General features: G+C 33.8%; 1 protein-coding gene across 2 annotated transcripts in view; it reads left to right on the forward strand.

Annotated features, from left to right (window-relative positions):
- KIFAP3 (kinesin associated protein 3) overlaps positions 1 to 22,540 on the forward strand; it is a 155,737-nt gene that overhangs the window by 38,654 nt on the left and 94,543 nt on the right. For both annotated transcript variants that reach the window (XM_079922205.1, XM_079922204.1), the window contains exons 6-10: positions 269 to 368; positions 1,612 to 1,736; positions 3,918 to 4,016; positions 9,017 to 9,195; positions 19,575 to 19,737. In XM_079922205.1, the coding sequence (XP_079778331.1) occupies positions 269 to 368; positions 1,612 to 1,736; positions 3,918 to 4,016; positions 9,017 to 9,195; positions 19,575 to 19,737 (666 nt within the window). The remainder of the gene's footprint in view (positions 1 to 268; positions 369 to 1,611; positions 1,737 to 3,917; positions 4,017 to 9,016; positions 9,196 to 19,574; positions 19,738 to 22,540) is intronic.

Here is a 22,540-nt window from a genome sequence, read left to right on the forward strand (position 1 = left end):
ATCCACCTCATTACAAATAGCCCAGTTTCGTTTCTTTTTATGGCTGAGTAATATTCCATTGTATATATGTGCCACATCTTCTTTATCCATTCATCGGATGATGGACACTTAGGTTGTTTCCATCTCTGGGCTATTGTAAATAGAGCTGCAAATAACATTTTGGTACATGACTCTGTGTTATTTATTGATAGTAGACATTTAAAACCAACTACCCTTTATATTAGAGGCAAGGTGAGTGATCATTTTTGTACATCCCCTTTTTCTTTAGAAACTGCCCTTGGTGCATTAGCAAGAGTCCTCAGAGAAGACTGGAAGCAAAGTGTTGAGTTAGCTACAAACATAATATACATCTTTTTTTGCTTTTCCAGGTAAGTGTAAAAATTAGGAAATAAAAGTACTGATCTATATCTATTTCTCTCTGTCTGTGTCATTGATTTAGATAGTAGATCACTAGTTTTCTCAGTCTTCTTATGTATCTAACTATGCTCTGCCTCTAAACTTCTATTTCCGATTCTCTGTCCTCTTTGTTGTTCTGTCTTTCTTTCAGTCTACACTAACCAATGCATATACATGTACAGTAGGATGATATAATAGTTTAGAGTTTAAGAGTTATGGGCTCTGGAAATGGACTCTCTGGCTTTGAATCCAAGTCCTGCTGTATATTAGCCATGTGATCTTGGTTACATTACTTAACCTTTCTGTGCTCAGTTTCCTCATCTGTAATTGTGGATAGTAATAGGAGCATCCTCTTCAGGAAGGTATAAGAAAAAAGCCTGACGCAGAGTAAGTGCCAGTAAATGTTACTGTTTTATATACAGTTGATCCTTTTTTCCACTAAGTATGTACTACCATACTACACGGTCCCCCAGTTGAAACTGTGGATGCAGAACTGCAGATATGGAGGACCCACTATGTTATACTTACATTTTTGATGATACAGAGGGTTGGCACCCCTATCCCTTGCATTGTCCAAGGGTCAACTCTGTGTGTGTGTGTGTATACACAATATATGTTTGCAAACACATACCTGTTATGTATTCATGTATTTTATTTATACACATATATTCTTTAGAAGGATACTTATTGAGACATTGTGAAAAGTTTCTCACTTCTCAGAAATTCTAGGGAATTTCTTGCCTCTGTTCTAAAAATGTGTCAGCATTAGCAAATAAATATTTACTGAATAAATACTTGGATGAATAAATTGTCTAGGAAACGTATGTAAAACCTGATGGCTAATACTTCACTAGTTTATTTCCTGGTATCAGTTTTATTCAATAATAGTATTGTTATATTATTAGTTTTGTTAGGTGGTAGTCTAAAATTTTATTTTGAGGGTATCTGAATAGTTAAAATGGTGGTTAATTACAAAAATGTGTTTTGTGTAATTTCTAACTTAAAAATAATTACGTTTCAGGTAAGTGTTGTGTGTTAAAATATATTTAATCTCACAATTTCAAGTCTTCCTAGTATACTGTGGGCATATTCATTTATTGAAATACGTATATCAAGTCTCTTTTACATTGTTTGTACCAGTGTTTATCCAAAACAGATTTCCTGAAGTCACAAAATGTATTCCTTTAAATACATACTAAAAACTCTTCTTTAAAGCTTTTCTCAGTTTCATGGACTTATCACTCACTATAAAATTGGAGCTCTGTGTATGAATATCATTGATCATGAATTAAAAAGACATGAGCTTTGGCAAGAAGAACTTTCTAAGAAGAAGAAAACTGATATCCTTTGAAGCGGCATTTCACCCCACTGTTGCCTATTGCTGTGAGCTTTGGATGGAGAGGATTTTGTTTTGTTTGTCATTCACCTTACTTGAAAAAATGCAAGAGTGTGCGCTGAAGGTTAAGATGAAGATTGAAATTATCAGAATGAATATAGTTTTACATATTCTTTTTAATCTTTTTACAACTTTGATTAGGTGATAAGCTAGAGGGAATAGATAATAGTGGTCCTGGATAACTGAATTGGTGAGTCTCTAAGTGACTGTGCTATTTTGTCCCTCAAGATCCTTTAGTTAGCTGAAGTCTGGCTCACCACTGTTTCTTACATGGTTTTCTCTGTGTAATAAGGTGACTTTGATTGGAATGAGTGTGAATTTGGTGAAGAACATAGTTTTAAATTCTATTTTTCTAATTATTAAAAAAGTATTTTTGGACTTACATACAAATTCGAGATGCCTGCAGAAGCATAGAACCTGTGAAAGGAACCTTAAAAAGAATCAGTTTTAACCTTTCAATACAAGAATCTTTTCTGCAACTTCCCTTACAAATCGATTATTTAGTCTCTTCTTTATCATGTCACTGCTTATTGATTTAGCTCATTCTGTGTTTTGACATTCTATTTATTATAATGGTTTTTTGCTTAGTGTACTAAAGTCTACTTCCCAATAACTTCTATCCCTTGATTCTAATCTTGCATACTGAAGCAATATAGAATAAGGATATTTTCTTCAATATCACATTTCTTATATATGAAGATATTTGTCATATTTCTTCTACAACTTTAATTCTAAATTGAAGGTCCTGGCTTATTCATATCTGTCTAATATGACATGTTTTGCAGATGACAAGTCATACAGGTAACTTTCTTTTGAACCCAATATTTATTGATCTCTTTTAAAAAGTAAAAATATTATTTCTGTTGTGCCCAATATCTCATGTTTTCTACCTCCCCTTCGTGGAATACACAAGGCACTATAAAAATACACCCTCACACACACACACAGATTTGACTTTTCTTAATTAGGATCTTTATAGGTTTAGACATTTTCTGTGTGTGCTGTAAGCTTCCGACATCTAGATTGGTGTTGACTTAAACCATGTGGACAACTCAATAATCCTGGAGACTTCAGGTCATTTCTTGAGTCCCAAGTTTCCTGAATATACCTAAAATTCATTGAAACTAAGGAGGGGGCAGGATACAGAGAGAACCACTAATGGGACTTTTAGCAATCATTAATTTATACTTTGTGATTGCTTGGTGACAAGAACTGATCTTTTAGGACATATCATATTCTTATAAATATTAGACACCATTGAATGTAAGATACACCATTATTTATGAACCACTACAAAAGGAGAAAGATGCTTCCAATTAAAACTATGACATATCATGGATTATAAGATATATTCAAATTCTGGAGATGTTAAGATGTGCAAAAAATGTGTCTCAGAATCAATGGATTACAATAATTGAAGGAATATAAAAATGACCTATCAGAATTTTGGCCATTTCTCCTAAAATATTTCTATTTTATTAAGTCTTAAGTTTCCTTGTGTTGTGATGCAAGTAACATTCAACAAGGGGGATGTTTTTGAGCGCTTGGGGATCCTGAAGTCATACTGAAGTAATTGGTTATTTCTGCAGGTGTCCAAGGGACTATTTGGGGCTATAAGATATAATTTTTAAATTTTGTTTTTCTCTAACTTTGGGATATTTCTCTTTTTGTATGTAGTCTGAAGAGGGTGCTAAAAAGCTTTAGATATAATCAACGTCCTTTCAATATACTAGACATCTGTCTGAAGTGGAATTCACTATTCTTATTAACTAAATCATTCTTTAAGGCTATAACCTTTTTGATTCATGGACCTATTTTTTAATCTGGTGAAAGTTAGAGACTTGTGCACATACCTAAAATATTTACCTACAATTTCTGAGGATTCAAGTACTTGGTGAAGCCTAAACATGTGTTCACCCAAGGTCTGCAAGCACATGCTCGAGCACTTGGTTAAGAAGATTTGTTATAACACAATTGTGCAGGGAATAATATTTTAATTAAACTATTGGTTACAGAAAATAACTGGATAAAATTGCACATAAAATTTATTAGCACTGTTCTTCATAGTATTTTTCATTAGGTTTTCTTTGCTTCAATGAATATGGATGATCCTTAACTTGTTTACTTGATGAAGACCCTGAAAACCAAACCTTGAGAAAAGATTATGAAAAAACCTTTAAAAAATACCAGGGACTTGTGGTAAAACAGGAACAGCTCTTACGAGGTATGAATACCTAAGCAATGAGAATGCAACAAAGTTCTTACTACACATTCAGCTTGTTCTATTTTTGTCAGATAAATAAAGCTAATACCAGACTAATTGAAAGTTCTGTGAATTTTAATGTACTACAGAATCTTCTGTCTTTAGCATTGATAATGATGTTTTAAATTTCACTCCACTATCTTTCTACCAAAAAGCCCCATTCAGCTCTTAAATGTATAAATTACATTCTTGAAATTGTATTAATCAGAAAGGATTTTTTAATCCAATGTATGACCTTTTCAATAATAAGAATCTTGTCTCTCAAACCCTGCTATATGTATCTTATATGGTGACAATTTTGTTGCTTTCCTAGGAAATTGATGAAAAACTTTTCAAAATATTTCTCTTTAATAAAAAATAGTCTCCTCTTTCTGGGGTTTGTTGAGAGATTTAACAGTTCAATAGTATGGTTTCTCAGTCATTGATAGGATGCAAAATCTTATGTCGTGAGTAAGAATGATGTGGGACTTTTAAGTGTGCATTCAATTCCTGCTCTGTAGCTGACTATTGATTTTTTCCCCCAGCTTTATTGAGATATAATTGATATATAGCACTGTGTAAGTTTAAGGTATACAGTGTAATGGTTTGATACAAGTATATGTTCCAGAATGTTTACCACAATAAGATTACTTAACAAATCCTTCTCCTCACATAATTACCATTTTGTTGTTGTTATGGTGAGAACATTTAAGATCTGTCATAGCACCATTCAAGTATACAGTACAGTATTTTTACCTGTAGTCACCACGCTGTATATTAGATCCTGGAACTTACTCATCTTATAACTGAAAGTTTGTACTCTTTGACCACCATCTCCCCATTTCCCCCACAACCCAGTGTCTGGTAGCCATCAATCTACTCCTTGTTTCTGTGAGCTCAGCGTTTTTAGATTCCACATATAAGCATATAAGTGAGAACATATAGCATTTGTCTTCCTCCATCTGACTTATTTCATTTAGCATAATGCCCTCAAGATCCATCTTTATTGTGGCAAATGTCAGAATATCGTCCTTTTTAATAAACAAGTAATGTTCTATTTTATATATATTATATATAATGTATAAGTAATATATGTTATATATTTTATATAATATTTTATATAAATTATACATCACATCTACATTATCCATTCATCCATGTATAGACACTTAGGTTGCTTCCACATCTTAACTATTATGAATAATGCTGGAGTGAACATGGGGGTGCAGATATCTCTTTGAGATCATGGTTTTATTTCCTTTGGATATATACCCAGAAGTAGGATTGCTGGGTCATATGGTAGTTCTGTTTTTAACTTTTTGAGGAACCACCATACTGTTTTCCAGAGTGGCTGTACCAGTTTATATTCCTGTCAGCAGTACACCAAGGGTTGCCTTTTCTCCACATTTTGCCAGCATTTATCTCTTGTCTTTTTTTTTATTTTTAAAGAAGATGTTGGGGGTAGGAGTTTATTAATTTATTTATTTTTGCTGTGTTGGGTTTTCATTTCTGTGCGAAGGCTTTCTCTAGTTGTGGCAAGCGGGGGCCACTCTTCATCGTGGTGCATGGGCCTCTCACTGTCGCAGCCTTTCTTGTTGCGGAGCACAGGCTCCAGACGCGCAGGCTCAGTAGTTGTGGCTCATGGGCCTAGTTGCTCCGTGGCATGTGGGATCCTCCCAGACCAGGGCTCAAACCCGTGTCCCCTGCATTAGCAGGCAGATTCTCAACCACTGTGCCACCAGGGAAGCCCTATCTCTTGTCTTTTTGATAATAGCCATTCTGACAGGTGTGAGGTGTTATCTCAGGGTAGTATTGATTTGCATTTGATGATTAGTGATGTTGAGCATTTTCATGTGTCTGTTGGCCATCTGTACGTCTTCTTTGGAAAAATTTCTATTCGGATCCTCTGCCCATTTTTTAATTGAGTTGTTTGATTTTTCGATGTTGAGTTGTGTGAGTTCTTTGTGTATTTTGGATATTAACCCCTTATTGGATATATCATATGCAATATCTTCTCTCATTCTGTAGGCTGCTTTTTCATTTTGTTGATAGCTAGCTTCCTTTGCTGTGTAAAAGTTTTTTAGTTTGATGTAGTCCAATTTGTTTGATTTACTTTTGTTTCCCTTGCCTGAGGAGAAAAATTATTGCTAAGGTTGATGTCAGAGAGCATACTGCCTATGTTTTCTTCTAGGAGTTTTATGGCTTCAGGTCTTACGTTTAAGGCTTTAATCCATTTTGAGTTTATTTTTGTATATGATGTGAAAAAGTAGTCGTCCAGTTTCATTCTTTTGCATGTAGCTGTCTAATTTTCCCAACACTATTTATTGAAGAAGCTGTCTTTTAGCCATTGTATATTCTTGCCTCCATTGTTGTAGATTGACCATGTAAATGTGAGTTTATTCCTGTACTCTCTATTCTGTTCCATTGATCTATGTGTCTCTTTTTGTGCCATACCATACTGTTTTGATTACTGTGGCTTTGTAGTATAGTTTGAAATCAGAGAGCGTGGTATCTCCAGCTCTGTTCTTTGTAAAGAACAAAGCTGGAGATATTGTTTTGGCTATTCGGGGTCTTTTTGTTTCCACGTATATATATATTTTAAATTGTTGTATTTTCTTTTTGGAGTGATCCCTTTATCATTATGTAATGTCCTTCTTTTTCTCTAGTTACAGTCTTTGGTTTAAAGTCTATTTGTCTGATATAAGTATTGCTACCCCATTTTTCTTTTTGTTTCCATTTGCATGGAATACCTTTTAACATCCTCTCATTTTCAGTCGGTTTGTGGCTTTAGATCTGAAGTGATTCTCTTATAGGCACCATATGCATGGGTCTTGTTTTTGTATCCAGTCAGCCACTCTGTGCCTTGATTGGAGCTTTTAGTCCATTTACACTTAAAGTATATTGATACGTATGTACTTTTTGCTATTTTGTTCATTGTTTAGGGTTTTTTTTTTTTAACAGTCCTTTTATAGTCCCTTCTTTTGCTCTCTTCCCTTGTGATTTGATGTCTACCTTTAGTGTTATGTTTGGATTCCTTTGTCTTTTTTGTGTGTGTTATCTATTATAGATTTTTGGTTTGTCGTTACCATGAGGTTTTTATATATATATATATATATATATCTGTTATAAACCTTATGATACATTTGGGGTTCTTCTGGGATTTTTCCTTATCTGTTTCATGACCTGGAATCTCTCAAGACAGTATTCTGGGCCAATCATGGGCCAGGTCATTTGTTTCTTATCTCTCTGGGATAACTATCCGTCATCATCTGGTGCTCAGTGTCCTGAAAACCCTTATTTTAGTCTTTTTGTTGTTGTTGTTATTGTTTCTGGTGAGGGTTTCCAATCTGGTCCCTGCTCCTCTTATGTATTAATTTCCCAGAGTTGCCAAAACAAAGTACTGCAAACTGGGTGATTTAAAACAATAGAAATTTCACAGTTCTGGAGGCTAGAAAGCCAAAATCAAGATTTCAGCAGGACCATGCTGCCCCTGAAGACTCTAGAGAAGAATCTTTCCTCGGCTCTTCCTAGCATTTGGTGGCTTCTGGCAGTCCTTCGTGTTTCTTGGCTGTGGCTGCATCTGTTCATTCTCTGCCCACATCTTCACATGGCCTTCCCACTGCATCTGTCAGTTATGTCCTCTCTTCTTATGAGGACCCCAGTCATTGGTTTCAAGGACTACGTTAATCTATTATGACCTCATCCTAACTAGTTACATCTGCAAAGACCCTGTTTCCAAATTACTTCGAATTCCTAGGTTCTGGGTGGATGGAAATTTGAGGAGAACACTATTCAACCCACTACATCTGTCTTGGTTGCAAGAAGAAGTCTACTATATGCTTTTCCAACACAACTTTAAAACCTTTTATTAGTGCCTTGCATGGAAAGTCAGCATGGTGCAATAGTGTAAATGTGTGAGCTTTGGTTTCTGGTGGGTTTTCTTGCTGTGTGGCTAGGGCAAGGTATTTAACTTCTCTGAATCTGGGGTTCCCCATCTGTAAAAATTTTTATAGTATTTCTTGCCTCGTAAAATTGTCTTAAAATGGGTTACTGTTTATATATCAACTAGTACAGTGCCTGGCATATAGTAGGTACTTAATTAGTGAGGATTGCTTTTCCATTTCAAATATTTGTTAAATAAAAGTTTATATGTATGCATATATATTTTTCATAAAGGTTTAGAGATGGTTTATAAGAGTACATAAAATGAAATACTAAAAAAATTGAGCAAAATCAAGACAATAGGAGAGCAAAAAAACTATATTGGCCATAATATTCTATGTAATTCTGACAGAAAACTTTCAGGTTTAACTCTGAAGCTTCCTGTCAGTCAAGGCCAAATGGAAAACATTATCTGTTACATAATCTCATTGTCAAAAGGGAACAATTAAATGAGTTTCTTGTGAAAATGTAAGCATTTTTATTACCAGTATCTAAAAGAAATTTTACTTAGAACTAGTAGACAGTGGCCTCAACTTTGGTTAGTGTAACAGTTATTTTACTGAATTTCATATGGCCGTTTTCTGTAGACTATCAAAAACTCATTTTGAATATGAAAAATAGGTTTTAGTATCCTTAAATTCAGCTCTAGCTGTACTCTACATTTTTTAGCACAGCAGCCCCTAATTGTTGAAATTTTACCTTGTTTTCTACATGCTTGCCTGTTTTATTATTTGCTAACATATACGTTGAATTGACATTTGATTACAATTAACCTCTTAGCTCCAAGAGGGTAGGAATCATTGACTTATTTTGGTTATTGTGTCTTTCTCAGCATCATAAGAATATTATTTTATATATGTTTTGTTTCATATAGCATATATATCAATAATAATAGTTTTCTAATGAATAAATTAACTAGTTAAAATTTTCAAGATAATATACTATCTTCTACATCTGTTACTTTAATGGGTAGAAATGATTTATTAAATTGTTCATTCAATATGCCAGTTATTTAACTCTCATTTATTTTACTTTCCTAGTTGCTCTTTATTTGCTTCTGAATCTTGCTGAGGATACACGTACAGAGCTGAAGATGAGGAACAAGAACATAGTTCACATGCTGGTGAAGGCTCTTGATCGGGACAATTTTGAGCTGCTTATTCTAGTTGTGTCATTTTTGAAGAAACTCAGCATTTTTATGGAGAATAAAAATGATATGGTAACTTACATTGAAACAGCCCATGTTCACCATTTTTGAGTTAGAATATTTTGATAAAAAGTAAACACATTATCCCCCTACTGAGATAATTCTAAATGAAAATTTTACAATGGCAGTAACTCACTTAAGTGGCTTCATTAAGAAATATATTTCATATTAGTTAATTATCCAGATAATTAAAGTTTTCTGGATAAAAATATTTTCCTAATATATTGTACAGAATGAATCTTTCCATATTAAACATAATATATAGAAAGTAATTTTAACTTTAGATTGTGTTTCAGAGTCATCTGGCCTTATTATTTTCCCCTAAGGTACTTTTCTCCTGCATTTCTGGTATTATTGTGTGGAATTACAGTTTAGCCCAATCTGTTTCTCATTTATTATTCCAATTGGTAGCTGCAACCTGTTGATTCTGCTTAAGTATCTCTTGAAGCTATCTGTTCTTTCTATTCCCAGTGCCATTGTGTTAGTTCATGCCCTCTTTATTTATACACTCTTCATTTCTTGTTTGAATCATTACAGTAGGTTCCTATTTGCCATCTTACATTGTGTTGATGCAGTTGTCTTTGAGAAATAGTACAAATTGATCGTATATTATTTCTCCAGCTGAAAAATATGTATAATATAGAAATATAGAGAGATGGAATAAAAAAATCTGCTTTTTTCCATGTCATTAAAAAGTCTTTGTAAGCACAGTGTTATATTAAATAGATCATACATTAACCATACCTTGCCTTCAGATACTTAAGTTGTTCATAATTTTAGCTATTATAAATAAGACTTCAGTGGACACATTTGTACATGCATCTTTGTCTGTATTTCTGTTTATTTTCTTAGGATAGATTTCTCAAAATGGAATTATTGGATCATTGGCTTTAACTCCATTGGAAACTATTTTAGAACTGCATGTTAATACAAGTCATTATGTGACTGTGTATTATTGGTATAAGTGGATTCTCCTTCAGATAGTCTAAATATATAGTATTTCTACCTGTTCTTTTTCCTTCTTTTAAAATCTAATGAGCTAGGAAGTAGCTTATGCTTATTGAACAATATGGCATGCTCTTTGAAAACCTGAGACTGATTAATTAGATTTAATAAGTGCCTTGAATTCTGATACTTGGAATACATGAAATTTTATTTTATCCACAGATATTTAGTATGTGTCATTTTCATCATTAGTTTTGATGATTATTGATGATCACTGTGTCTGATACTCTTTTAAGATTGAATTTACTTAATCAAAAACATGTTTTTGTTTTTATCAATCTTATATTCAAGAATAATATGACATGGTGATATATATACTCCTGAGTATAGTTAGAGTGTGGCTAAGTAGTCGCTTCTCCTTGCTGTAAGTTGAAATATATTCTTCCATTTATGTGTTTAGAATAAGTTCACCTTTATTAGGTTTGCAAAATTCAAATTGATTTGCCATAAGCATGTGTCTACTGTGCATTGCTTAGATTTGTATTTAGATAATACTCTTCTTATGTGTTTATTCTGTCAAAACTGATCTCAGGTACATAATTAAAAATTATTTTCTGGTAAAATCATAGATTCAGAAAATAGAATATAAATTGTCTCATCAAACCTCAGTTTTTATTGGGGAGGAAAAACAGGTTCAGAAAAGGTAATTCATCCAAGGTCATAAGAATAATTTGATTGGCAGGGTTTTTAGGGTAGATGTTATGAATTTCATCTTTTATTGTGGAAAAGAATTCATTTTATTTAAGGGTGTTGTATAGAATTAGGATTTTTAGAGCTCAGCTGGACCTTATCTCTATGTTTACATTTTGTAGATTAACTCCTAGTTTTACAGATGAAGTAACAGAGGATTAGAGAGGTTAAGTAATTTGCTCAAGGAAATATCTCCAGGATTCGGCTTCCTACTCCTTTTCTCTGCCTCCAAGGCAAAATTTATTTTTGTTTTTATTTTATATTGTTTTTTTTAAAAAAGATTTTTAGCAAGACTAAGTATAAGCAATTTTTAAATGTTGGCTTTCAGAAACACTGAAAAATAATTACTTAAAGGTTGAAATAAATTTGCTTGTCAGTTTGATAAACTGTCACTTTGTAGAGAACTTTTAATAAAAGTACTAATTAACTATAAACTCCATTTTAGAGACATAAAATTAAGAGGGTTTTGCATGTTGAGACAATGACTAAATTTAGCTTTGGGCATTGGGCTTTTATCAGCCAGAAACATGATTAGAAGACTGTGTCTAGTGTTTAACTATCTGATTGGGCTACATGTTTTACATTCCATTCTTTGCAATGGAAATACAAATTAAAAAAAAAAAAACTCTCCAAGTTACTTTATTAAGTTTGCCATAACCACCAGTGTGTACTGTTGCTGTTTTGAAAGAAAAATATTACTTAATATAATTAGTAACAGATGAAGCCTGTGGCATTTTTATTTAAGAGGGATGGAGGGGAGGGATGACTGATCCATTTGTGAGGTTGTATTATTTATTTAAATAAAGTGTTCATTTTACTGTTATAATGAACTAATACTGACCTTGCTTTTTAGAGTTATATATTTTAAAGGAAGTTTACTTTGCATAAAAAATCTTTCAATTAATTATTTAAATTGAGTTTTCATATTTTTTATGTAAATACAATATGATTAAAAGGGAATAAGTCATATTAGAATATGAATTTAAGAACAACAGAGAGGATATATATTCCTTGGGTTGCTTATTTTCTTATTAAGTTTTGAGACTTGTTTTTGTATTTTGAATATGTCTTTTATCAGTTATGTTTCCAAGTATTTACTACTTTTCTGTGGCTTGTGTTTTCATTTTCCATGAAGAGCAAAAGGTTTTAATTGTTATGAAATCAAGTATATCAAAAAAAATTTTAATAGATTGTATTTTGGTGTTATATCTAAGAAATCTTTTCTTTTTTTTTGTTTTTTTTTTTTGTTTTTTTGAAATCTTTTCTTAACTCAAGGTCACAAAGATTTCTTCCTGTGTGTTTTTCGAGGAGTTTTGTAGGGTTTGTGGTGTTGTTGTTTTTGTTTTAGTCTGTGATCCATCCATTTTTAGTGAATTTTGCAGATGGTGCAATGTATAGATCAATATCCATGTTTTGAATATGGATTTCCAATTGTTCCTGCACCATTTGTTGAAGAGACTATACTTTCTCCACTGAATTGCCTTTGCACCATATTGAAATTGCCTTTGTACTGTTTTTGTTGAAAATCAGTTGGCTATGTATGTGTGGTTTTATTTTTGGACTCTTTTCTGTTCCATTAACCTATGTTTCTATGCTTTCGCTGATACATTTTTGTCGTGATTACTGTAGCTTTATAATCTTGAAATAAGGTAGTGTGAACCCTCAAATGTTGTTGCTGTTTTTCAGAATTATTCAGGCTATTTCAAATTCTTTATCTTTCCATATATTTAGAATCAACTAGTCTATTTCTTTAACAAAATATCCTGGAATCTTGATTAAGATTGCATTGAATCTATTGGCAGGATACAGTATATTGACCGTATTGAAGTTTCCGATACATGAACATGGTATAACTCTCCATTTATTTAGGTGTTTCTTGATTTCTTTCATCATTTCATAGTTTTAAGCATATGTATTTTGCACATATTTTGTTAGATTTATACTTAAGTGTTCTACCATTGTAATGGTAGCTTTTAAAAAAGAATCAGTTTCCTGTTGTTGAATGATAGTACATAGATATACAGTTGAATTTTGTATATTGACCTTATGTCCTGTGACCTTGCTAAATTCATTTTTTTACTTGGGATTTTCTAAGTAGACAATTATATTACTTGTAAATAGAAAGTTTTATTTTGTCTATTCTTAGCTATATACTTTTTATTTCTTTTCTTTTGCCTTTTTTTTGGTCTTACTGTACTGGCTAGGCCCTCTAGTATGATGTTAAAAAGGAATGCTGTGACTTGACATCCCAGCCTTGTTACTGGTTTTAGGAAGAAAACAATGTCTTTTACTATTAAGTGTAATTTAATATAGTTTTTTTTATAGATACTTCATTGGTTTAAGTAAGTTCTGTTCTAGTTTGCTGAGAATTTTTATCAGGAATGGTAGTTGGATTCTGTCAAATGCCTTTTCTGCATCAATTGAGATAATCACATGGTATTTCTTCTTTAGACTGTTAATGTAGTGAATTGTATTGGTTGACTTTCAAATGTTAAGCCATTCTTGCATTCAGCAGGTAAACACAACTTGGTCATGATATATTGCCTTTTTATATATTGCTAGATTTGATTAGCTAATATATTGTTAAAAATTTTTGTGTCTGTGTTTATGAGGGATTACTAGTTTATAGTTTCCTTATGATGCCTTGGTCTGGTTTTACTATTAGGGTAAGTCTGACCTCATAGAATGAGTTGGGAAGTATTCCCTCTTCAATTTTTTTGGAAGGGTTTGTGTAGAATTGGTGTTATTTCTACTTAATTGTTTAATAGAATTCACCAGTAAAAAAGTCATCTGGAGGTAGAGTTTTCTTTCTTTGAATTTCTTTAATACCTATAAGACTATTCAGGTTATCTGTTTATTTTTGAGTGGTAGCTTTGCAGTTTGTATCTTTCAAGTAGTTTTTCCATTTCATCAGTGTTGTCAAATGTATAGGTGTAAAATTTTTTGTACTTTTTCCTTCTTATATCTTCAGAGTCCAAAGGTCTGAAGTGACTTTTTCTGTTGCATTACTGATATTGGTAATTTGTTTTTCTCTCTTTCTCTCTCTTTTTTAATACGTTAGTGGTTTATCAGTATTATTAATATTTTCAAAGAACCAGCTTTTGGTTTCATATTTGATTTTGGGAGGATATTTTCACTGAATATAGAATTCTAAGTTGACATACTTCATAAATATCTCTGCATTGTTTTCTGGGTTGCATAGTTTTTGATAAAAAGTCTGATGTCATTCTTATCTTTTGTCCTCTATATATAGTGAGTCTTTTATTTTCTGCCTGCTTCCAAGATTTTATCTTTGATTTTCGAAGGTTGAATATGGCCAGGCACACAAGTGCATGTGTGTGTTGTATTCTACTTGGGGTTCTTTGAGCATGTATCTGTGTTTTTGATGTCCTTCATTGTTCTTGGAAAATCCTTAGCCATTATCTTTTCAGGTATTCCTTTTGTCTCTTTCTGCCTCTCTTCTACTGGCTTCCAGTTACACATGTTAATCCATTTGGTATTGTCTCATGGCTCTTGAATGCTGTGTTGCTGTGTTTTGTTCTTCTCATTTTTATTTTTTTGGGGGGTGGGGTGGGGTTCAGTTTGGAAAATTTCTATTGACCTACCTCTGGGTTTACTAATCCTGGCATTAGCTATATCAAGTCTACTAATGAGCCCTTTGAAGTTTTCCTTCATCTTCGTATTATGTGTGTTGTGTGTTTTAAAATTTAATTCTTTTGGTATCATTTTTTTCTGTGAGATTATCTGTGTTTACATGTGTTTTTCATCTTTTCCAATAGAGCCTCTAACATATTAATCATAGTTATTTTAAATTCTCTGTCTAGTAATTATACAAGTCATATCTGAATCTGGTTCTGTTGATTGCCTTATCTCTTATCAATGGGTTATTTTCTTGCTCTTTCATGTATCATAATTTTTTGTTGAAAGCTAGATATTATGTGTAGATTAGTAGAGTGAGATAAATATTATTTATGTATGGAAATGGACAGACCTTTATTTTAGGTCTTTAATGTAGGGGGGGATTAAGTCATTTTTGTCAAGAGTTTAGCTATATTTGGTTATCCTCCAGGCACCATTAGCTTCAAATTCATCTAGCGTTTCTTTGTCTTTGGTAGAGTATTGATGGTCAGAGGATTTTTCTCATTGTTCATGTTCCACCCTCTATTTCAGGCTTTCCTAGCGTGCCTGTGACTCAAAGAGGCTTTCTCCTCATTTTAACTCTCCCCCAGTAATATACTGCTGTTATTTGTCACTTGGCTTTTGCTAATCTGGTGCCAGGGGCAGGGAGGGGTTAAGAAAAGAGACTTTTTCCATTGTTCTAATTTAGTTTCAGGCTGGTCTTAGGCTTATCCTGTGTCCATGGTTTTCAGCAATGGGGCTTCCTAAGTCATCCTGTCAACACCTCTCAGGAATTTTTCTCTGTTTCCTTGCCCCAGCTGCAGTGGGTCTTCACCTATGCTTCAGATGTGACAGGATTTGCCATACTTCCCCAAGAGGCTTAAGTCTTTTTCTTTCTTTTTTTTTTTTTTTAGGGGAAATGGGAGAAAAAGATCCAGACAGGATTTTATGCCTTCTCCCCCGTGGCAGCTGTGCCCCAGACCCATGCCACTGAGGGGAAGTTTTCTTCCATCTCCTGTCCTATCCCCAGTTTTTCTTGTGACCCTCTGATAAGGTCCTTGGAAAAGAGCTTGCAAGTGGTTGCAAACTCCCTGAACATCTGTAGCTTCAGAGTTCTACAGTCTCAGGCTACTTCACATTTGGCCTTTAGCTACTTGTTTAAAAGTTTTTGTGCAGTCTTCCTAGCAACTTCTGTGGCAGCTTTCTCTCCAGTGCTCTGCTCCATATAAACCAGTGCTCATGACCCTTATCTCCTTGGGGGTGCCTATTTTCCTTATATTTCAGGCAACCTCAGCTCTCTGGTTTTTTTGATTTCCGTGCAACCTCAGCTCTCTGGGTTTTTTTTTTTAAGTTATGATTTTGTATTTGGATTTTTCTTGCAGTTAGAGTGGGAACCATATCCTTTCCAGATTTTTACATCCTTAGAGGAAGTTTGAGATTCTGCTTACTTTTCTTAATCACTAATGCCTCTATCTGACTAATTGCATGGCATTTTAGTTAATCTGACTACTTCTGTTTTCGCCTTCTTCCAATATATTCTCTACTTTGTAGTCAGAATGACAGTTTTTAAAGAGCTTCTCGAATGTTATATTTTCCATGTTACTTCGGGGCCTTTGTACACTGCTGTTTTTTCCATCTAGACAGCTCTTTCCTCTGCCTCTTCAATTAACGTTAGCTAATTTCTGTTCATCCAGTACGTTGTTCTTCCTCAGAGAAGCCTTCCTTGACAGCTCCTCACACTGAGATTATATCAGGTTTACTCCTTATATTCTCTCATGGTACTCTGTTTATTTCTCACATATAATATCACAATTTATACAGTTACAATTAGATAACTGTATAATTGTGTGTGAGACGGTTGTTTTGGTTTTTTAACTGTATTTCATGCTCTCTAGAATATAAGCTCCATGAAGACAGGAACCATTTCTTTCTTGTTCACCAAAATATACCCAGGGCTTAAATTAAGAAATATTTTTTGAATGGATAAATAAATAAAGCTGGAAAAGAAGTTATACACTGTAATCAAAGAAGCTACTGTAAGAATTACAGTTTTACATACATGTGACAAATATTTGTCCCTGGCCTCTGTGGAAATTATTGTGTGAAGTTAACGAATGAATCCTGCAGCCTGCTTGGAAGACTAAACTAAGAGAAAGGGAGAACCAAAGTTAAAGAGTCTTTGGAGATGGACTTGTACTTTTTAATAAAGAGCTCTAGGATATGACTGCAGTGTGGCCATGGAGTATAGATACAGGTCTGAAGGAAAAATTGTTGTTGGTTTGTCAATTTACCATTTAAAAAAAATTGTTTACTCCTTGGCATGGAATGAAAGGAAAAAAATATATTGAGGCCTCAATTATTAATGCGATTTTTATGAGGTCAGTGAAAATTTACAATAAAGATATGGGAAGGGTGGTATAAATAAATGCTTTAGACCTCCCATAAAAGAAAAAGTAGAGCAAGGTTATTCATAAATATTTTGGTAATGAACAAGAAAAATATGTAGTTATATAGAATTTCTCTCCTTTTTTGGCTATTTCTTTGTAACAATGATGGGAGATATTTTTATAACCAAATTTTTCTGATTATTACTTTAAGAAATGTGAGTACAGGGCTTACACTACCAAGTAAGTTCTGTCCTCTGATTTCTCATCCTAAAACAAGCTCTCTTGAGGCAATTTCATAATCTTCTAGAGTGGGGATCAACAATCTTTTTCTGTAGATGGCTAGAATAATCTGTATTTTAGGCCTGCCCTTCATATGGGCTCTGTTGCAACTACTCATCTCTGCTGTGTAGCATGATAGCAGCCATAGACAGTTTATAAACAAATGAACGTGGCTGTGTTCCAATAAAACTTTACTTATGAAAACTGAAATTTGAATTTCAAATAATTTTCATGTGTCATGAAATATTTTTCATTTTTTTTCAACCATTTAAAAGTGTAAAAGTCAGAAACCATTTTTAGCTCTTGGGTTGTATGAAGACAGATGGCAAGCCAGATTAGACCCCACTAGCCATAGTTCACTGATCCCTGTTACAGAGTTTAAACTATTACTCGTAGCCCAGCTTCTCTTCTGATTTTTGAAGATTTCCAAATATCCACTGAATATCATCTCAAACATGACAAAACTTTTAGTAATTTTTTGCCCTCCTTGTCCTACACCTGTTTTTCAATTTAAAGATCTTAGTTAATGGCACCTACATCCACCTTATTGACTATGCAGAAAAGGAACCTGAGATTGCTCTCCCATAGGCCTTCTTTCAAGATTGGCCCTGGGCTGGTGTCTAGAGACTTGGACTCAGGAGTGTTCTCACTGTTTCCTGACTCATACGTGTAGCTTACTCTTTACACAAGCAGTGTGGCTTAAGCTAAACACCTGCTTTCCTTCTCAGGGTTTGGAATTTTATTTTATGCTAGGCAGAGGTTTCCTATGTGACCAGCCCCGAATAAAAACCTTGGACATCGAGTCTCAGTCTCAGTTCAGTGCTGGAGCATGTTCTGTGTGATTCTATGAGGAGAGGGTTCTAAGAAGCTTACACCTGGCTTCCTTCAGACTTTGCCCCCATGTGCCTTTTCCCTTTTCTGATTTTACTTTGCATCCTTTTATTGTAATAAATCATAACCATGAATATGACTATATGTTGAGTCCTGTGAGTCCTCCTAGCAAATCGCAGGACCTGGTGGTGGTCTTGGGGATCCCCAACACACACTGACCAAGCCAAAAGCCTGAAAGTCACCTTCAAAGCTTCCTTTTCACTTCACATTCAAACGCTTTGACCATATCTTCTAAACACGTCTCAAATTATTTTTTCCTCTTCAACATCTTTGTCCTTTCTTTGATTCAGACCTTAGTCACGTCTCACCTGTCTAAGGTAATATATTCTTGTGCCTGCCTTCAGTCTCTACCTATTCCAGTCTGTCCTATACAGTGCCCCTTATTTTCACATTTTTGTGTATATTTGTATGTATGTATGTTGGGTGTGTATGAATACATATGTATATGTGTGTGTATTCTATTTATTATATATTATATTTATTATATTTATCTTTATATAAATATGTGTGGTTCTAGTCTGACCACATCACCCTCTGGACTTAAAATCATTCAAGGCCCTCTACTGCCTAAGGAATAATGTTAAACTTCTTAGCAGAGCATTAAAAGCTTTTTGTGATCTGTCCAACGTCTGTCTGTATAGGCTCCTGCCACTTCCCAACATATACTTTATACTATGGCTATATCAAAGCACTTGCAGTGCCTCAGACCAGCTCTTTTATGCATAAATGCCTATCCACTGTATTTTTCTTCTATTTGGATTACCAGTGTCTTTACCAGAGAGCAAATTATTATACATTGTTTAGAACTTTGTTCTGAATTTAGTCTTTTCTGTTCTTCTAGGTAGCTTGTAGCTCCTTCTACATTGTTTCTAGAGCGCTTCATGCATTCCACTTTTATCATATTGTATTTAAATTATTTGTTTTATTTCTCTGCTGTGTTTTTAGACTGGAATCCTTAAAAGCCAAGACAGAATCTTGTTTAATCTAGCACAGGGTCTGGCACTTAGTAGGTGGAGTCCATAATGTGCTTTCAAGAACCCAAAGTAATTTGTCTTCCAGTTGATGCTATGAAATGAGGGAAGGAAGGGATGAACTGGAAATATATATTTCCTCCTGAAACGTTTGGTTTCAGAGGGGCTTCCCTGGTGGCACAGTGGTTGAGAGTCCGCTTGCCGATGCAGGGGACACGCGTTTGTGCCCCGGTCCAGGAGGATCTCACGTGCCGCAGAGCGGCTGGGCCCATGAGCCATGGCCGCTGAGCCTGCGCGTCCGGAGCCTGTGCTCCGCAACGGGAGAGGCCACAACAGTGAGAGGCCCGTGTACCACAAAAAAAAAAAAAAAAAAAAAAGTTTGGTTTCAGAGAAGTTTACAGATTAAAATGAGAGTAAATAAGTTAACACATAGTTACTTATAAAAAATATATACATGAGGGTAAAAACAATGAAAAAATAATTCTTTGTAATCTGTTTTGTTGTATTGTGCAATAGAGCCTGACTGCATTTGTATTATTACTTTACATAGGTGGAAATGGATATTGTTGAAAAACTGGTAAAAATGATACCTTGTGAGCATGAAGATCTGCTGAATATCACCCTCCGACTTCTACTGAACCTATCCTTTGACACAGGACTGAGGAATAAGATGGTACAAGTTGGGCTGCTTCCCAAACTCACTGCACTCTTAGGTATGCTTTTTAAAAATTAACGATAGTGTTGCTTGGAATTTCCGACATCACTAGAAAATTTAAGTCTGTCTTGAAAAGTCTGCTGAAAAAAAATCATTGTGTATATGTTCTTTGATTGGGTACCTAAATATAAGCAGAATGAATGAAAAATGACCTGTGCTAGGATTTCCATGGTGGTATAGAATGAAATGGAATAGGAACTTTTAGCTGTTTGACTTCATTTACCCCTGTGAAAATGAAACCAGAGTGAAAATATAAAAATACTACTATGGGAGCAAGAATGAAAAATTACTCTCTCTTCAGCATTTTTTTAAAAAGCAGGTATTGTTTAAGTTCTTATATTCTGCCATACCTTTAAAATACTCCTTACCAATATACAAATGTATGGAGCCTTTTTGTCATCAAGTAAAAAAGGGCATTTTTATATAGTGTCAGAAAATATTATATTGGAGGATTCAGTTTATACATTATTTTCTTTCAGCTATTAGCAAGATATCTATATAGTGAGGATGGATTCAAGAACTAACTCTTCTGTGCTCATACATAATGCTTCTCATGCATAATGCTTCTTAGCAAACTATGTAAAAATGCTTTTTGATCTGTTAAGTGTCTGTCTTCATAGGCACCTGCTACTCCCCAACATACACTTTATACTATGTCCATACTGATCCCCTTACTGTTCTCTAAACAAATTCTTTTATGCCTCAGTGCCTGTCCACCTGCTTTTTTCCTCCACCTGGAATGCCATTGCTTTTCTTAACGAGAAAGCAAAGTTTTACTCAGCTGTTAAGACTCTGTTTCTTTGTTTAGCACTGCAGCTTCATTCTTTTTTTTTTTGTAGCTTTCTCCATATATTCAAATATTTTTAAGCAGTGGAATAGTTGGAATGAGTTAAAATTAAGTTTATTCTTAGCTATCTAATATCTGCGAATCCAGTCTAATTGACATCATCATTTGTTTTTTACAATACTAGAAGTAAAATTTATTGAATGTTTACTGTGACAGTTATTTTGCTGTGTGCTCTGTTTACATTATATTATAGAATCCCCGTCTGAGATCTTTACCCAGGATTACACAGTTAGATAAAAGACAAAGCTCAAATTCAAACTCAGGTATATCTGCTGCCAAAGTTGGATTTATTAACTACTATAATAAACTACTATGTATAATAATATTAAGTTAACTATGATTAAGATAGGCAGCACTATAATTTAAAATTTCAGTTCTCCAAGTACCCTTAAAAAAAGTTTTAAGGAAATTTATTTCTTACTTTTTTTCTCAGAAAAGGAAAACCTTTAGTCTGTTAGTCAGTCTAAGAACATTTGGTCCATTGGCCAGTCCACAAATATTACACAAGAGTTTTATTATGCATTTTAGAAGAAACTCTATTGAGGAGCACTTTCAAAAACTGCTTTTGGGGAACCAAAGAAATACTAATATCTAGTGAGGAAACAGGAAAACTTTAAAGTAAACTTGGTGGGCCTTGAATTTAATTTATGTGATCCTTTATTTATCATAAATCTAGCAGAATTATATATCGAATATCAGGTTAGATTCTTAGTGTATGAAGATGATAAGCTAAAGTCCTTGTCCTGAAGCAATTCATAGTCTATTTGGTTTGTTCAGTATCCAGTCACCTACTTTAATGAAACAAATAATTTAAAAGAGATTTTGGGGAAATTACTCATAGGGTACTCATTTCATATTTTGTTAACAAGTAGTAAATTTTGGCATATAAGATATTCAATACAAAAAATATTTCTTTCATCTCTCCTAGAGTTCATTTCTTGTGTCAGACTGTCTTATTAGAATTGTCACTTTTTCCTTTTAAACATGTCACGTTGGGCAAGTTACCCAAACTCTGATTTGATTTCCTCATCTGTAAAATGAAGATAATAATTATAACCAACTTAAGTTATTTTGAAGATTAAATGAGCTATTGCATGAACGTGCTTAGACAGTACCTGACATATAGTATTTTCTTAATAAGTGTTAGCTATAATCATTTTTATTACTAACATCATCATCATTATCATTTAATGTGAAGTGGATGTTCTGTAAGTGTTGCTGACTTACCTTTCTCTGAGCACAAATATCCTTCTTATAGATATTAAATCGCTGTTAACAAACAAGGTAGCTTATTTATTTTTACTTCCCTGTGATATACGTGCAGTTTAATTCAGTTTAAGTCAGTAAAATGTTGCTAATCTGCTATGGCAGAGCATAATGCTAAGCACTGTAGAGAAATATTTTTCAATCTGTAGGTATATTGGAACTCAAAAGAGAGAATGTTTCCACATTGATACTTCATACATAAAGTGCCATTTGAGATGGACATTGACAGATTTGTCTTTTTAACAAGGTGATATTTACAAAGGAAGGAAGAATAGAGGCTGTAGAAAATATTTCAGATAAAATGATCAATATTACCTAAGGCATAGATGGCGCTAGGCCAGTATGAGGAACAATAACTAAGAAAATAGTGGGAGATAAGTTTGAAAAAATGGGTTCGTATGCTTATGTGGCATTATGAAGTTTAAGGCTGTGCTAAGTGTTATACTTAATATAGTTGATGATAGTAATCATTGCAGGTTTTTGAGCTAGTTGGGCCATAATCAGAGTATTGCCCTAGGGAAATTAATCTGGCATCATTCTACTGGATGTACTAAAACTAGAGTCTAAAGAAGAGAACAATAGCATGTTGTGTTAGCAGGACAAGAAGTAAAGAAAACCTGAATTAAGGAAGATGTGGTATGTCAGGTATGAGGCAAAAGGAAAGGGCAAAAGAGACATGTCATAGGTA

This window comes from Stenella coeruleoalba, assembly GCF_951394435.1.
Source record: "Stenella coeruleoalba genome assembly, chromosome: 1".
Taxonomy (NCBI): domain Eukaryota; kingdom Metazoa; phylum Chordata; class Mammalia; order Artiodactyla; family Delphinidae; genus Stenella; species Stenella coeruleoalba.